A 15,893-nucleotide genomic window follows, 5' to 3' on the forward strand; every position below is an offset into this window, starting at 1 on the left:
GGCTTGCAGCCAAGACCAGGGGGACTGCATGGCAATTTGGTTTCCCACAGCAGAGAGCCTCACAAAGGGGAGGCTGACTTGGCAAGGATGCCCCCATTGGCAGCTCTCCCTGCAGCACATGGGAGGCTGAACTTTAGCTTCAAAGACAGACCCCCAGCAGAGCCACTGTCATTCAGCCTTACTGCTATTTGTCATTATGATCATTATTATTATGCTCACATGAGCCAACTGCTTAGGGGGAGATGTTAGGATGTTTCAAATGGCTGTCTGTCTTGTAAAAGTAAGATATGAATGAGCTTTCTTCCAGCCTGGGTACAGCACCAGGGATAAAAGGGGAAAGGGGCAGCTTCTCATCTCCTACCAGGCCAGCGGCCACGGTGGCTGGAAAATTGCTCTGAAGCCACCCACCTTCCCACCCTCTGCCAGGGCTCCATAGTCAAAGGCCTCCCAAAGGGGATAGGGCTTCAGAAGCTTTTTTTTTTTTGGGGGGGGGGTAATGGTGTACAGTTTCTAGATGCTACTGGCAATAGTAACAATGACTATAAGCAACGTCATCATCACAACACTCACTATGTGCCAGGCTCCTTAGCTCTGTTAGCTCACTTGGCCCTCGTGAGACTTTTATGAGGTAGGAACATTCCATTTCAAAGATGAGGAAATGAGACACAGAGAAGGTAAGTAGCTTGCTTAAGGTCACACAGCAAGTAAGTAGCAGCACTGGGATTTGAACTCTGGTTCTCCGGACAGCTACGGGGCAGGGGGAACTGGCCCCAAAAGGGGCTCAAATGCTGAACAGGATCGAAGCTGCCAAGATGACCACTTCACTCACGAACTCTGGCTCTGGACGCTTTGTCATAAAGGACCCATGGGAAGGCAACATGTGTGCAAGGAGACTCACTCTCCCATTCCTGGCTGTACCTTAACTGGACTCCACTCTTCATTCTTACGTTAGGTTTACTCGCCAACCCCCCAGAACCCACCATAACAGACGACCTGACTGCAGAAGGCTCTTCCCAGGCTTCTGTTACACATTCACACTGGCCTTTATGCATAAAACATGCTCGACTCCTTTTACTGTCTCAGGGAAACAAAAATATCTCTTCCTTTGACCAAAAATAAAACTATTTTACTTCAATGAAAAAAATGATGGCCATTTTGAAAAATATCCTAAGTTCCCCAGGATACAATGTGGGACATATGAGGCCTTCTATATGTGCCTGGTGGAAAACACACACGTGTCAAAACAGTACCATTTGGGGGGGGAAAAAAGATAAGGTGGAGTGTCCTCTAGGTGTTCTGTCCTGACAGCTGGGACTGTGAGCTCGAGAATCATCTCGTTCGCTCCCTCCCTCCAGGCCCGACAGACCCCGGCCACGCAGCTACTGGGACTTTGCCGCATCACGCCGAGGCTGCTTTGCTTGTCTGCCCCACTTCACCCCGGACTCTTCCCCAGCAGGGCTGGGCCACCCTCCTGCACACCCAGCACTGGAACCCCGGCTGGCAGCTAGCATGGCAAAACGAGCAGGAGTGGATCTAACCCAAGCCCAAACTCTGGGCACCACTCATCCCTATAGTGTGACATCAAAAGGGCCTATAGGATTGCTGAACAGCCAAGGCTGGAGAGAACCTTATAGATAGATGCTTTATAAAAGTGTCTTCAGGATTCTGGAAAGGCAGCTAAAGTTCAGAGTAGCTAAGTGGCTTCCTCGAAGGTCACTGGGCTGGTTAAGTGTCAAGGTCTCCTGACTGCATCCCCTTCCTGCAGCCCCGGGCTTAGACCAGAGTTTGGGAAGCAGGAAAGCTTTGTGGTGGGTAAGAGTGAGGCACCCCCATCTCTCCGCCAAGAGGTTTCCCAAACACCTTTTGGGTGGTACATCTAAGCCCAGGACACCAGTGGCCACCATGTGGCAAGCACATTGTGATGTGAATGTTCTGAACCTGACTTCTGGAGACCAGCACTCACTGCCACATGGTAGCTGTGTGACCTTGAGCAAACTGCTTAGCCTCCCTGAGTTTCCGTTTCCCTAGCTGTGATATTGGAATTCCAGCATCCTCCTGGTCGGAACGTGGCAAGGGATAAAATGGTATTTTGCAAAATAAAATGTGCTTATTGCGGATGAGTTGGATATATGATATGACTCCATGCTGCCTAACATCGGAAGTAAGGACTGGCTCCCAGGCCTGGCTGGCAGGTGGAAATGAATCAAGGCAGTAAAGTATACCTGGCTCACAGGAGGACAAAGGAAACGTCCTGCTATGAGAGATTATATGCACAATATGTATTAAATTCCCTGCAACGATTGCTGACACTTAGCAATTCTCATCACCACTGAACTTTCCATTCATTCTTTCAGCAAATATTAGCTTCCTATGTGCTGGACACTGCTAGGCAGGGGGTACATAAATGAATAAAATAGACGTTAAAATCCCCCTCTCAGGCAATTAAATTAATTTTTATCAGAGCAGAAAAACTTCAGGCTTCTCCTTTTTCATTCACATCCCCTCCCCACTTCCCTCCTTCCCTTCCTTCCCCCTGCCCCCCCCCCCCCACTGTTTATGGCTAATTGTACATTTCTTTGGTCTGGGCACTCTGCTAGGCCCAGGGACTGTGACTCTAACTAGGGAGACAGGAAAACGGATAAATAAAACTAAAACGTAATGCCTTACAGCAGGGATCTTTGTACACCACATGAGAAATATCTGCAATATTTGAAATTGTTGGACAAAAGTCATGATAGAAGTGTAAAGAAAATTGCTACAAGATGAAAATGGAGAGTCTGTAGTCCAAAGTATAATATTTTCTATTCAGACAAAAATTGTGGCTCTATCTAGGATTGGAGAACAGGAAATGATTTCTCTAATGGCAATAAAAGTGCTTTACAATCTACTCATAGTACCCACCTCTTCTACCCTCCTGGTTGTTCACTTTATGAGAACAGAAAGCCAACAGCAGGACCACCTCAGTCCTGCTCCCCCAAAAGGTCAGAAGGCAAATAATTGGTACAGAAGTGGTTTGTAATGATTAATACTGGCTTTACAGACAAAAAGGGAAAAAAGGAAGGAAGGAAGGAAAGAGGGAGGGAGAAGCAAAGCTCAGAGCCTGGTAATTTACAGACCCCATTCCCAGTTCTATCCCAGACTTTCATGCAGCAGAGAAAGGCCAGAGGCTATATATATATATATATATATACACACACACACACACACATACATACACACACACAGATATATATATTTAGAGAGAGAGCAAGTAAGCAAGTGTGAGGGTGGGGAGAAAGAGAGAGAGAGAATCTCAAGCAGGCTCCACGTAAGTAGGGCTCAATCTCCCGACCCTGAGATCATGACCTGAGCTGAAATCAAGAGTCGGGTGCTTAATGGACTGAGCCACCCAGGTGCCTCTATATGATTTTTAATACATTTTTTAAAAAGAGAACTTTCAGGTTCATGGCACAACTGAGTGGAATGTACGGAGTTCCCATACTCCCTGTCCCCTACGAGTACGATCTCCCCCACTATGGGACATCTCTCACCAGAGTGGTAGGTTTGTTACAACTCAAACTGCTGCCTCCTTATCATCCAGAGCTTATGTTACACTCTTGGTGGTGTACCTTCCGTGGGTTTTTGAAAATGCACCGTGACACGCATTGACCACTGTGGTATTGTACAGAATTTCACTGCCCCCAACATCCCCTGGTCTGCCCAGTTATCCCTCCTGGTTATCCCTCCCTCTCCACTAACCCATGGCAACCACTAATCTTTTTTTATGGTCTCCATACATTCTGCTGTTTTCCAGGATGTGCTCTAGGCAGAATCACACAGCGTTGCTGCCTTTTCTGATTGGCTTCTCTCACTTAGCAATATGCACTTAGAGCTCCTCCAGGTCTTTTCATGGTTTGACAGCTCATTTCTTTTTAATGTTGAATAGCATTCCATTTTGTGGCTGTATTACCGTTTATTTGGCCATTCAACTGCTGAAGGACACCTTGGTTTCTTCCAAGTTTGGGCAATTATGAATAAAGCTGCTCTACACATCCATGTGCAGGTTTTTTTAATGGACATAAGTTTTTTATTCATTCGGGCAAACGCTCAGGAGCTTGCTTGGCTGCTGGATCATATGGTAAAGACTATGTTTAACTTTGTAAGAAACCGCCACACTGCCTTTGAAAGTGGCTGCGCGCATTCCGAGGGAGCTGCAAATCAAATTCTGAATGAAGTGCCCGCCTTTCCAGGCTGCAGAAAGCTGCCCCTGCCCCTGGCGTTTCTCTGACTCTGGGATGTGCGCTGTGGAGCAGTGGGACGTGATCTTCCGTGACCCTCAGAGCAGGCATGATCACTGAGTCACATGTGGGCAAGTGTTCCCATTTCCAGTCCCTGTGATCCTGCCAAGGAAGCGCTAATCTCCAGCTTGGGCTAATCTCTTTCTAGCTCCTGGGTAACATGGGCCGGTCACGGAAGAAATCAGGGCGGTGACAATAAAATGGGGCTGGGGCAGTGACCTCTTAATTTGACTTGGCTACCCAACCTGTTTAGCACGACTTTTATCATCCCTTGTTACGCTGAAGAAATCAAACACCTCTTTAGACACTCTCCTCCCACCCTGATGTTTCCAAGAACCTCCTCAACAGCAAGATACACTGCGATACTAACAGGAGCAGAGGTCAAATGTGAATCCAAGCTACCCCTCAGTGCAGTCCTTGGGCTGCATTGTGCAGGGCACCACTTCTGTTTACCACTGGGGAAGCCGAGGCACAAGCAAGCACCAGTGCAGTAATGCACAGTGGGAACGCAGCAGAGCCAGGACTCAACTTGGTGCCCACCGTGTCAGTGGGAGCTGGCCAAGGACATCTGAGAGACTGCCTCTGACCTTGAGACTTTTCACTCCTCCTTCCTGTTCTGCTTGGTGAGAGAGATGATGATGTTGATCGTGAATATATAAAATATGTCTTGGTTTACAACATAATTTGCCTAGCCTAAATGTAGGACTCTATATGGGTTTAGGACGAGTCCATCTCTAACATTTGGGGGGGGGGGGGAGAGGAGGCATTGGAACAACAGAGACAGGCCCAAATATCAGATGTCTAAATACACGTTATAGATCAAGCTAGTGAACTGTTAAACGTTAAACGTTCTCTCCTACTACCTCAACCTTCCCATACGAGTCAGCCCATGTGGCCAGAACAGAATTCCACAGACTGAGTGGCTTAAACCATATCCAATCTTGTTCTCATAGGCCCAGAGGCTAGAAGTCCAAGAGCAAGGCACCTGTCAGCAGGTTTCTGACCAGGACTCTCTTCTTGGCTACAGCCAGGCTCCTTCTCCATGGGTCTGACCCAGGCTTTTCTCCGTGAGGGTGCACTCCTGGTGTCTCTTGGTCTATAGGACACCCTTCTTCTCAGATCAGGGCCCCACTCCAATGACCTCATTTAATCCTATAATAACTTCCTTAAAGGCTCTATATCTCTACATGCATTCATTAGGTGGGGGGTGGTTAGGGAGCAACATGAATTTGATGGGGACATAAGTCAGTCTGTAATACCGCTCAACAACCTGGAGGGGCAAGTCAACTGTAGAGTTCCTAGACTCCCTACATTCCACTCCAGTATTGGGAGACTTGGCACTTTCCACTTTTCTTCTTAATCCTTTATCACATCTATGAAGAAGACCCTTTGTGCCCTGGCCTGACCGTCCAAGCTCTGCCCTACTATGCCCTGCGAACAGCCACCACTGCCCTCTCCATTGGATACAGGAGTCAGGGTGGTGTCCCTAGCAAGAATGGATCTTAGGAAGAGGCTCACGTAGGTCATGGAAGGAAATTCTCAGGCCCTGGGGACTTTGTCGCTCTCACCCTATAAGGTGAGCTAAGGCTGGCAGAGGGCCAGGAGAGAACCTTCTAAAGTTGGGAGCAGGAAACCACAACCTGCAGGCCAAATTCAACCTGTCTCCTATTTGTGTTCGACCTGCTTGTGAGCAAATAAATATAAAATGAAAAAATGTAAAATAGACTATCAGCCTTTTGGCAAAAACAGTTGCTCGATTTTGTCCTTGGTTAAAATCTAAAATTTAAATTAGCTCAACCCTTAAATATTTACTCTCTAGCCCTTAGCAGAAGGAGTCTGCTGATCCCAGGTCTAAAACACAGGACAGGGTCCCCTCTTGTCTGGGTCCTCGGCACCTTTGAGATTTTCCCTTTTTGGGGTGCTGTGTGAGGAGCCATCCACTGACCAACAGAGTTCCCAAACCAGCTGCCTCTGAAACTGGCCTCAGAGGCCCCTCCCATCCTGTGTGCCCTCCTGTGGGGTGACTAGGCCACTCTTCCCACCACTATATAGCATTTCTATCACCTCCCTTATAATCTGGGCTGGCTCTGGGACTTGCTTTGACCTACAGAATGTGGTAGAAGGGACCCAGTTAAACTCTAGGTGAAGCTGAAGGGGACTTGTGGCTTCCGTGTTTGCCCTCCTGGGAGGCAGCCACTGTGCCGAGAAGCTGCATAAACCACTGAGTGGTGACAGACTCCATGGAAAGACAGACCACACAGAGGAGAACCCCTGGGGCCTTGGCCAACAGCCAACCGCCCAAGGCCATCTTGGATGCTGCAGCAGAGCCATGGCAGCCAGTGCCAAGCCCTGCTGAGTCCGGCCCCACGGAATCGTAGCATTAACATGGGTGTTGTTTTAACCCATTAAGTGTGGGGGCAGTTTCAGAGCAACACATAACCGAAGCAAGTGACAAACAGGTACGGAGTGCCTCCTCGGAGGCAGCCAGGGCAAAACTCACCTCATCCTCAAAGCCATGCTCTGAGGTGGTACAGTGACTACCCCATTTAACGGATGTCACCCCAGGCTCCTAAAGGAACAGAACTACAGCCAGAGTTCAGTATGCAATGATGAAGAAAAAGCTAGTGGAAATCAAATAGGAAGCTTCCCTCAGGGGTGACATTAAGCCCGCATGGAGCCAACAGAGAGGGAGATGGGATCCGCACAGAATCATGTGATGCACCGTCATCTGCCCACTAGTCCCCCTTCTAGTGGTTCTTGGACTCAAGTCACCGCACCCTGGTCACTGGTCACTCTCAGGCTGGTGGGTGCGGGTGGCTGGTTCCGGGGAACCAGACAAGATCCACAGCACGGTACCCACATGGGATCCTCCTCAGCTCAGGCCCCCTCTGCCAAACAGGGAACCGTTCCAAACGTCCACTGTGCATGTGAACAAAATGACTACGTATGTGCAGTGAAGGCATGACCTAGGGGTTAGGAACAGAGCTTGTGCCCGTGGGAGTTTTATTAGCTGGAATACAAGATTTTCCAGAACTGGGAGCTCTTGTAGCCTGGTGGTCTTTCCAGATGTGTTTGGTAGCAGGACAGTAAGTGATAGCCTGAGCAAGGGGGTCCTGGCTGCTGATGACATGAGGGCAGCTGACCCATACTTTGGGGCTTAGGGGCCCTGTCCTGCCACTTGCTATCTGTGAGCCTTGGACAGGTCACCTGTCTTCTCCATGGCTCCTCTGCCTTTGTCTATAGACCTGGGATAATGCCACCCACCTCAGAGGACTACTGTGAGGTTTCAACGAGATGACAGATACAGGCACGTAGTACCTGCTAGGAAAAGAGCAAGTGCTGGTCATCGCTCTCAAGATACACTCCCCAGTAAAAGGTGAAGTAAGATTCCCAAAATCTGACCCATTTTTACAGGATTTAAACAAATCCCTGAACATAAGGCCAAGTGTAGCCACAGCACGCCAGGAGGAAATGCTCAGTGTTCACGGGGCTCTGCAAACCAGGGATGGTGGCAGGAGGGGACTCGGTGGCAGATAAGGGGTGAGGTGCTCTCGGGGTACCCCCGAGCGACATCTGCTGTCCCCCCTCCCCCTTGGGATAGCAGCCACTGCAGCGAGATGTGGACCGGCCGTGGGTTCAAAGCCCACATCTGCCCTGAACTGGGGCCGTGAGAAAAAGGACCGATCTCTGCACCCTGGGTGTGTCATCTGGAACCCAGAGCCCCTGATGCCAGCTCAGTAGCGCTGACCCAATGATTAACCCACCCACAAGGAGCTGGTTAGCTCCGGAGAACGGGCTGGAGGGAAGTCAGGAAGCAGGACAGGCTCCCAGGTGCCCCACGGGCCACAGCGTCCCAGGGGAGGGGGGGGCGATGATCCAGAGAACAGGGTGATGCTGATAAAACCCAAGGCCCGGCGAACTAAGAGCCGGGGGCGATCATGACCCGGAGGAGTAACGTGACCAGCGGAATTCCTAGAAAAGATCTGGGAGAGTCACAGGGTTTGAGGAGGAAGCCAAGGGGAAGTCGGGCCTTGGCTCTTTAAACATTTCTTGCAGGAAAGGCAGTTGCTTCATTTTCTCTTGCAAAGCCAGAGGCATGGGACCGCGACCCCACACGGAGGGACGGAGGGACGCGGCCTCTGAAAGGAAGCGAGGCACCTTCGGCTTACGCTCTTCTCCTCTAATCAAGTGCTCTCCGCTCGGCCGGCGCCGGCTGGGTGGGGGGACGGGGGGGCCCAGAGGTGCTGATCCCGGAGGAGCCCCGGCAGGTGCCGATGGCCGCGCCCCACCCGTCTTCCCCTTCCTCTCAGCTGCGCAAGGGCTAATTTACCGCCTGGCTGCCTGCGCCTCGTCCTTTCTTTTCTCATTTAACTTTCGGATCCTCTTTTATTCTCCATCCTTCTCTACAACCAGAGGCCAGGAAACGTCTCCGGGGGTGTCAATATTCCGGCACTTTGGGCTGTAAATGGGGGGGGGGACCCAGGCTGATGTCCCACAACTTCAGACACTGGGGTCCCCCAGCACACCAGCTCCTGTGGGTCGGTGGCGTGAGGCAGGTGGCCGTCCCCTCGTGCCACCGGCCTTGCCCTGATGGCAGCCTTGGGGATCATCTGCCCCATCCCTGCCATGGAGCTCCTGACCTCTCGATTTCAAGCCTTCAGCTCTGCTCTGCTGCCAGCCCCCTCCCTCCACAGCCGCTCCACGAACGCGGCTCGCTGCACCTGTTCCTCCGGGGTCCCCTCCGCCCGCCCGGCTCTGCTCCAGCCCCGGGCTGGGGGCTCTGTGGTGGGCAGAAGACAAAGATTCTGTGTGGGGGGCCGAGGGGGCTAGATAAATACACCCGTGAGCTCAGGATGACATGCTCTTTCAGAGGGTGAGGAGCACCGTGGAAGGAGAGCAGGGGGGGGGGTCAGGAGTGGGTGGGTTGGGGGCTGGGGGTCTGTAGGTTTGAACAGGGTCACCAGGAAAAATGGCCTCCCGGAGGTGACACTGGAACCAAGGCGCAGGTGGGGGGCCCCACTGCCGGGCCCCACTCCTCAGGTAGAGGGGAATGAGAAGAGCAAAAGCCCTGAGGATGGCAGGCTTACAAACTGGGGAGTGGTAAAGAAGCCAGTGCAGGGGGTCTGGATGGACAGGGGTGAGGGGTGGAGGGCGAGGTGAGAGATGAGGTTAGGGAGGGGAAGGGGGGGCAGACAGCAAAGGGTCTCAGGCCACTGTGAGGACCCCAGCTTCTCCAAGATGCCTAACTCAGAAGTGAACCCCCTCCGCAGCCCTTGTGGCAATGTCCTGCCCTCTGTCGCTCCCCTCCCCTTCTCCTTCTCCCCTCCCCTTATGGCACCTCAATGCTCTTTAGGACCAGCTCCTCAGTTCCCCTATTCTGACAGACACTCAGCACCAACCACCCCCCACCTCCGGCCTTGCTTACCTGCTCCTACTGCTTGCTCAGTCACTCCCAGGAGCCTGAGTCAGGGGTCTGGCCTCCCCCAATGGGCCCTGCCCAGAGCCCTATGCCCCTGCCGGGGAGCCCTGTGTCTGCTGGGGAGTCACTGTATGGCTGTGGGTCGCTGGCTGTCCACACCAAGCGGAGCAGCACACCGCCCACCTGCAGACCCTGCCCTGTCCTTCTGGGCCCGCCTGTGGAAAATGTAAGCCAGCCGGTGAGGATGGTTTCAGGTTCCCTCCTTCCTCCTGCTTCTCTATCCCGTTCCCCCCTTGCCCGTGGTATCCCGTCTCTCCCTCTCTTTCCGGTATCTTCTCCTTCCCTCTCTCTGAGCATTTTCCCTTTGGCCTGGAAACACATTCAAGTTCTCCCAGCCTTACTGGTGCTTCCTTCATCTTGCTTCCCTAGGAGTGCCCGTCCACCTTCCCCCATCCATTTACCATCTGGTTCCTAAGACATGGTTCCTGCCTGGCTGCTAACGCTCACATTCAACTCCATGCCATGCAGCTTCTGCTGCATCGTTACCACATGCTCTTAGGGATGGCTGGTTCCCCGGGGCCAGATCCCCCCTCCCACCCCCAACACCCACCCGCAGCTCCTTGACCTCCACAGTCCTCGGCCATCTCTGAGTTCATGAGCACTCATATATCCAACATTCTATGGCTCCCTAGTTCTTCTACCTCTCTGGATACCCCTTGGTCTTCTCTTCTTCCTCCCATTCCTAAAATATGGCTCCCCCCAGATGTGACCCTTGGCCCTCTCCAGAAAAGGTCACAGCTCATGGCCCAGTAGTTCAATCTTACCAAGAATGTACACTTCTCTTAATATATATTAGACCCAACTTTGAAGTTTGGTGGTGGTAATAGGCAAGACTGGGCTTGGCTGGCCTTCCCATAGGAATGGAAGGAAAAGCCACTGGCCCCCTAGGATGGGTCTCCAGCTCTCTGAACCCATCCAGCTCCCCCCACCCACAGGAGTCTGCACATCTGCTTAGGTCAGCTGACTGTGGGAACAGCACGTGTGCCCACAGACTGTTCCCTCAGCCGTGTTGCAGCGTGTTGTTCTACTATCTCATCCACATCTCTCAATCTATGTCTTTCCTGGGTGGCAGTGGCCTTTCAAACTGCTCCCAGTCCCGGGCCCCCTCACAGGTCCCTGCTGGGCTCTGTTCTCATGCCAGGCCTGCCAGGCACTTAGTAGGTGCTCTGACTACCTGGCTGATTGCTGCCATGTGTGGGAGAGGGGCTTGGGTATTAGTGGTTCGCCCGGGGCTTCTAAGCGGTGTGCGCAGTAGTACCAGTGGGAATACAGTCCCGAGTCATTGATTGCGTTATTGATGCTTGTGACTCAGGTCCCTGATACAGTGGAGATGGATGAGTATCCATCTTCTCCTAAAAGATGTTACACATGCTATATAACATCTCAGTGCCCACTGTGAACTGCTTGTTTGCTTGGGGAGTGTTCTCTTCCCTCTGAAGATGGGGCAATAGGTGCCAAGAATACATGTATTTGCTCTAGGGTCAGAATATCTCAGGTCCAAATCCCACCTCTGCCTGTTACCAGCTGTGTGACCATGGGTGAGTCACTCAACCTCTGCTCATGTATAAAATGTGACAAACCAGATGTGTCCCGGGGTCTTTGTGCAGGGGCAGTCTCTCCATCATGGGTCCTGTCCTTTGGTGTGGTCTGACATGCCCCCTGCCATAGCAAGGATTCGTCGTGGCACATTTTCAAACGACTTTGCTCCCACCGTAGCAGGAGGTACTCAGAGGTGCACCAGCCAGGAGTAAACCCATCCTCTCCTGCTGCTCTTCTTCTCCCGGGAAAAAGTGGGCAATGCACGTATTCAGAGCCTGATTCTTAGCTGCCAGGAGGTGGACTCCACATGCCCCAAATCACATTCTGTTGGGGGATTAAACTCAGATGAAGCTTCTGTTTGTCCCTCCCAGGGACTTACACCGACCGCTAAGAATTCTTTCTATGTCAAAGCAAAGAGGACCTGTAAGGTCAGATTCAGGACTTCTCTTCTGGTTAGTGTCCCCCTTGTGGGTATCCAACTCAACTCCAAAAGTCCCATCTGTTAAGTGACATTTTCTGCTTTAGCTCATCTTCACTGGTTAAGGAGATGCCACAATATTAATCCATTTCAAGGGGTTTAAACAAACAGCCATAAATATTTAAGTCTCTGCTTTGCCTATTAAGGAGAATGCCAGCTAGGATAATTATTTTTGCCTCTGCCTGACAGAAAGATTTACACAGAGGACAGGATTATATTAACCTCTGAGCAAATTCAGAAACTTTGAACCTAGATGGGCTTCCTCTTCACAGCAATTATTCCCATGGTCAAATATGCCATATTCCTGGATCTGTATGGGGAAATGCCAACAAAAGGTGAAACCACTTGAACTGAGATCATTGTTTCAGGTAAAACAATGTGAATTACTGATTGAGCTCCCAAAGTGGTGCAGCTTATTTTACAATGAAAGTCAACCAGAATCTAACAGGGATTTTGGTTTCTGTTTGCATGTCATGTCTTCCACACTGTAAACTATGTCAAGGGCAGGGCCCTGTTGTAGATGCTGTCCCAGTGGCACCCTGTTTGGCACACTAAGTGTGCGGCACATTCTCTGAATATGTGAGTCACTTAGGATCTGAGCAGGGGTTCTGTGCAGTGGGCAGTCCACGGGTCTGCAGGTGGCCTGAGCCTGGCAGTGAAGCCTGGTCCTGGCACTTCTCAGCAACATGGCCTTAGACCATTACCTAACTGCTGTGGGCACCTCTTCTGAATCATGCTGTGGGGACTATTTGAGGGAGGGTTGTAGTAGAAGACTGCAAGAGGCCCACAATGCAATGTGGCAAATGGGTCAAGTGAATAATAACCATGGCAGGACCAACGTGCCTGGTGCCAGATGATCCTCCAAACTACATACAGTAACTTCATGAAGGAGACATTATTATCCCCACTTTATAGGGGAAGAAACTGAGGCAAAGGATGTTTCAGTAACCCACCCAGGGGGTAGAAGCACAAATATGATGACTACAGTTCTAGAAAGTGCCCAGATGAGAAAGCCAATCTCAAAAGGTTATATACTGTATGACTTTGTCATATGCTATTCTTGAAATGACAAAGTTATAGGATGGAAAAGAGGTGAGTGGTTGGTTGGTGGGGGAGGGGAAGGATGGGGACAAAAGGGGTGATGGGGAGAGGTGGGTGTGACTATAAAAGGCCAGGAGGAGGGATGAACTATACTCTTTCTGGACTACACTGTTGGAGAAGTCTACCCATGTGTGATCAAGTTGCACACAAGTAAATAAACATACAAATCAGTACAAGTTTAAAAAAAAATGCCCCAAAGTTGACAAGATACATTAGAAGTGTGTTTCAGTGTCCTTAGAGGAAGGAGGTGGGAGTTTATTGAATATAGTTAGATGGGACACCATCTTGAGCGTGGTAGGACGTCCCCAGAGGTTTGTGCATTCTAGTCTGGGAATCTGTGTATATTGGTAATTTTATTTGGTAAAAGGCACTCTGCAGATGTGATTAAGGATTCTGGGACAGAGGGATGAGCCTGGGTTATCTGGGTGGGCCCCCTGTAATCACGATGGTCCTATGAGAGGGAGGCTGTAAGGCTGGGGTCACAAAAGACGGAGATGGTAAGACCTGACACCACGGACTGTGGCCACGCAGAGGCTAGAAAGGGCAAGGCAGTGGGACTCCCCCAGAGCTTCTGGTGGGAGTGCAGCCCTGCCAACAACTTGTCTTTGACCCAGTAAAATGGATTTTGGACTTCTGACCCCCCAGAGCCATATGATAATAAATTTGTATTGTTTTAATCCACTAAGTGCATAGTGATTTGTTGTAGTGGCAACAGGAACCTGATACAATGAAGAACATTAGGAGGGAAAAAAAGACAACAAATGTCAATTATTTGGAACATTTCATCTACGTGGAATGCCGTCTCCCTGGTGATGTCAGATGGTTGAAGTGTTACTGAGCACAGGAGGCTATTAGTTTGATCGCAGAGGCTGGGTCTTAATGGAGATGAAGTTCAAACCACCTTTATTCCTAAAAACACTGCCTTCCCTGTCACCACATTTTTATAGCATCTGGTGGGTGTTAAATGGAGCACGCACAGCTCATAATCACAGCCTGTTTAATACATGTTAGCCTGTAGAAGGTGTCAGAATAAATACTGCATCAGGAAGTCGTATTGGTACTGTATGATCACCTTATTCTTCCTGTTTGAGAAATAGGACTATTTAAGCTCCCATTATGCCTGGAGACAGTGATGTGTGAGTTCTTTGGAGGGCAAGCCCCATGACGTTATGTATCAAGATAACATGTCACCTTTGGCTATGTCACTGAGAATTTAAGTTTCTAAGTAAATGTTTGAAGTCTGTGTTTCCACACTGGGCATACGACAAACAAAACAAGGAGCTCTTCATGCTGGAAAAAAGAAATTCAGCTTCCCTTTTGGAACTCTGGCTACCACGGAGGGTCTACTAGGTACAAAAACACTTTATTTGGCATTTCAGTCCTCATAGGAATTCTACAAGGAGGCTATGCTTATCTCTAACTTGCCACTGCAGAAACGGGGGCAGAGGCCAAGTAACTTACTGATTTCCCACAGCCTGTGAAGAATCGAACAACAGGTGAAAAAAATACCACACAAGCTGCCAACAGCTGACACGAGAGCTCTCCCGAAGAGGGAAGGTTGGGCTAACTTTGCATCTGTTACCTTCTACCATGATGGAGCTCAGCTGGGAAGAAACTGTTTCTTCCACTGGGCTGTGTGTGGATGGGAAGTTGGCTACACAGTGATCCAGAGTTATGACCCACCTGGTCATTGGCATGTAGGAAGGTTCACAATAGGACGAAAATTACTCAGAATGTGTCACAAGGGCTCCTGGGGGCCTCAGTCAGTTAGGTATCCACCTCCTGATTTTGGCTCAGGTCATGACCTCAGGGTGGTGGGATCGAGCCCCGCGTTGGGCTCTATGTGGAGTCTGCTTAAGAGTCTCTCTCTCTCCTCTCTCTGCCTCTCCCCACTGCTTGCTTACTCTCTCTCTCAAATAAATAAACAAAGCTTAAAAAAAAAAGAATGTGTCATAACAAAGATTAAGCAGTATGGCCACTGCTGTAATCACACATCTTGGGACCACACTGTTTATAACCACACTGAAATGTTCTGTCTAGATTAAACACCATGACCCACTCAATGGGTGAGGTAGGGCACTAATCACTCTAATTTTACTAAAAAGTCATCATTGGAATCACCTTTTGATCCAGTTTTCCCATGCAGAGCATTTTTACAACCAAGATCTCTACTTTCTCTGCCCAACAGTGGAGCTTAAATTGTTTTGACCATGACCGTGTAAGAAACACATTCCACCATACAACCAGCTTACACATAACAAAACAAAGTTCCGTGAAATAAGACATATCCTTACTATGCAGTGTGCTTTCACACTTGTTTTCTATTTTGCTTTATTTAGCCTAGTTTAGCCCATTTTGTGGTCACTGACTTATTCACTAATGATTCCATACCCCAATGAGGAGGTTGTATGTGTGATTTGAAAGGTCTGGTCTAGAAAACAAGGAGAATCGGGGGGCCCTACCTCCGGGGCAATGTAATCTGGAGTCCCGCAGAAGGTCCTGGTTGTGACTCCATCCATCATGTGTTCCTTGCACATCCCAAAATCAGCAATCTTGATATGCCCTTCCGAATCCAGCATGACATTGTCTAACTTCAGATCCCTGCAAGGAAGCAGGAGAGCATCAGAGTCCATCCCATGACATCACACAGTTTGCTCCGGAGCTAGTGAGACAGAAGGCTATGTGACTAGCTGCCATTGCAATGGTGTATTAACTATGAGTCCTGGGAGAGCAGGGACCAGGGATTACTGGGTTTTGTTTTTTTACATCTCCAGAGCCTACTGTAATGCTTAGGATACAGTAGGCACTTAATAAATGCACACCGAATAAATGATTAAATGGTTGGACTAGCGATCACCGACCTTGGCTGAGCGTGTGAATCACCAGATTCCAATTTAGCAGGTCTGGGGCAGATCCCACTCATTTGATTTGCTACTGTCCCATACAGAGGGCCTGGCCTACAACCAGGTTTGCCCAATCACAGGTTCAGAACTACCTCATGGGCTCACGCACGTGTGAC

The 15,893-nt window shown here is 49.9% G+C and overlaps 1 protein-coding gene across 1 annotated transcript in view; it reads right to left on the reverse strand.

Moving 5' to 3' along the window:
• The window catches only part of PRKCA (protein kinase C alpha), a 393,503-nt gene that overhangs the window by 33,610 nt on the left and 344,000 nt on the right, over positions 1-15,893 (reverse strand). Inside the window, exon 13 of the mRNA XM_055301540.1 lies at positions 15,337-15,475. Coding sequence (XP_055157515.1) covers positions 15,337-15,475 — 139 coding nt within the window. The remainder of the gene's footprint in view (positions 1-15,336; positions 15,476-15,893) is intronic.

The sequence above is a fragment of the Nyctereutes procyonoides genome, unplaced genomic scaffold (assembly GCF_905146905.1).
Source record: "Nyctereutes procyonoides isolate TBG_1078 unplaced genomic scaffold, NYPRO_anot_genome, whole genome shotgun sequence".
Taxonomy (NCBI): Eukaryota; Metazoa; Chordata; class Mammalia; order Carnivora; family Canidae; genus Nyctereutes; species Nyctereutes procyonoides.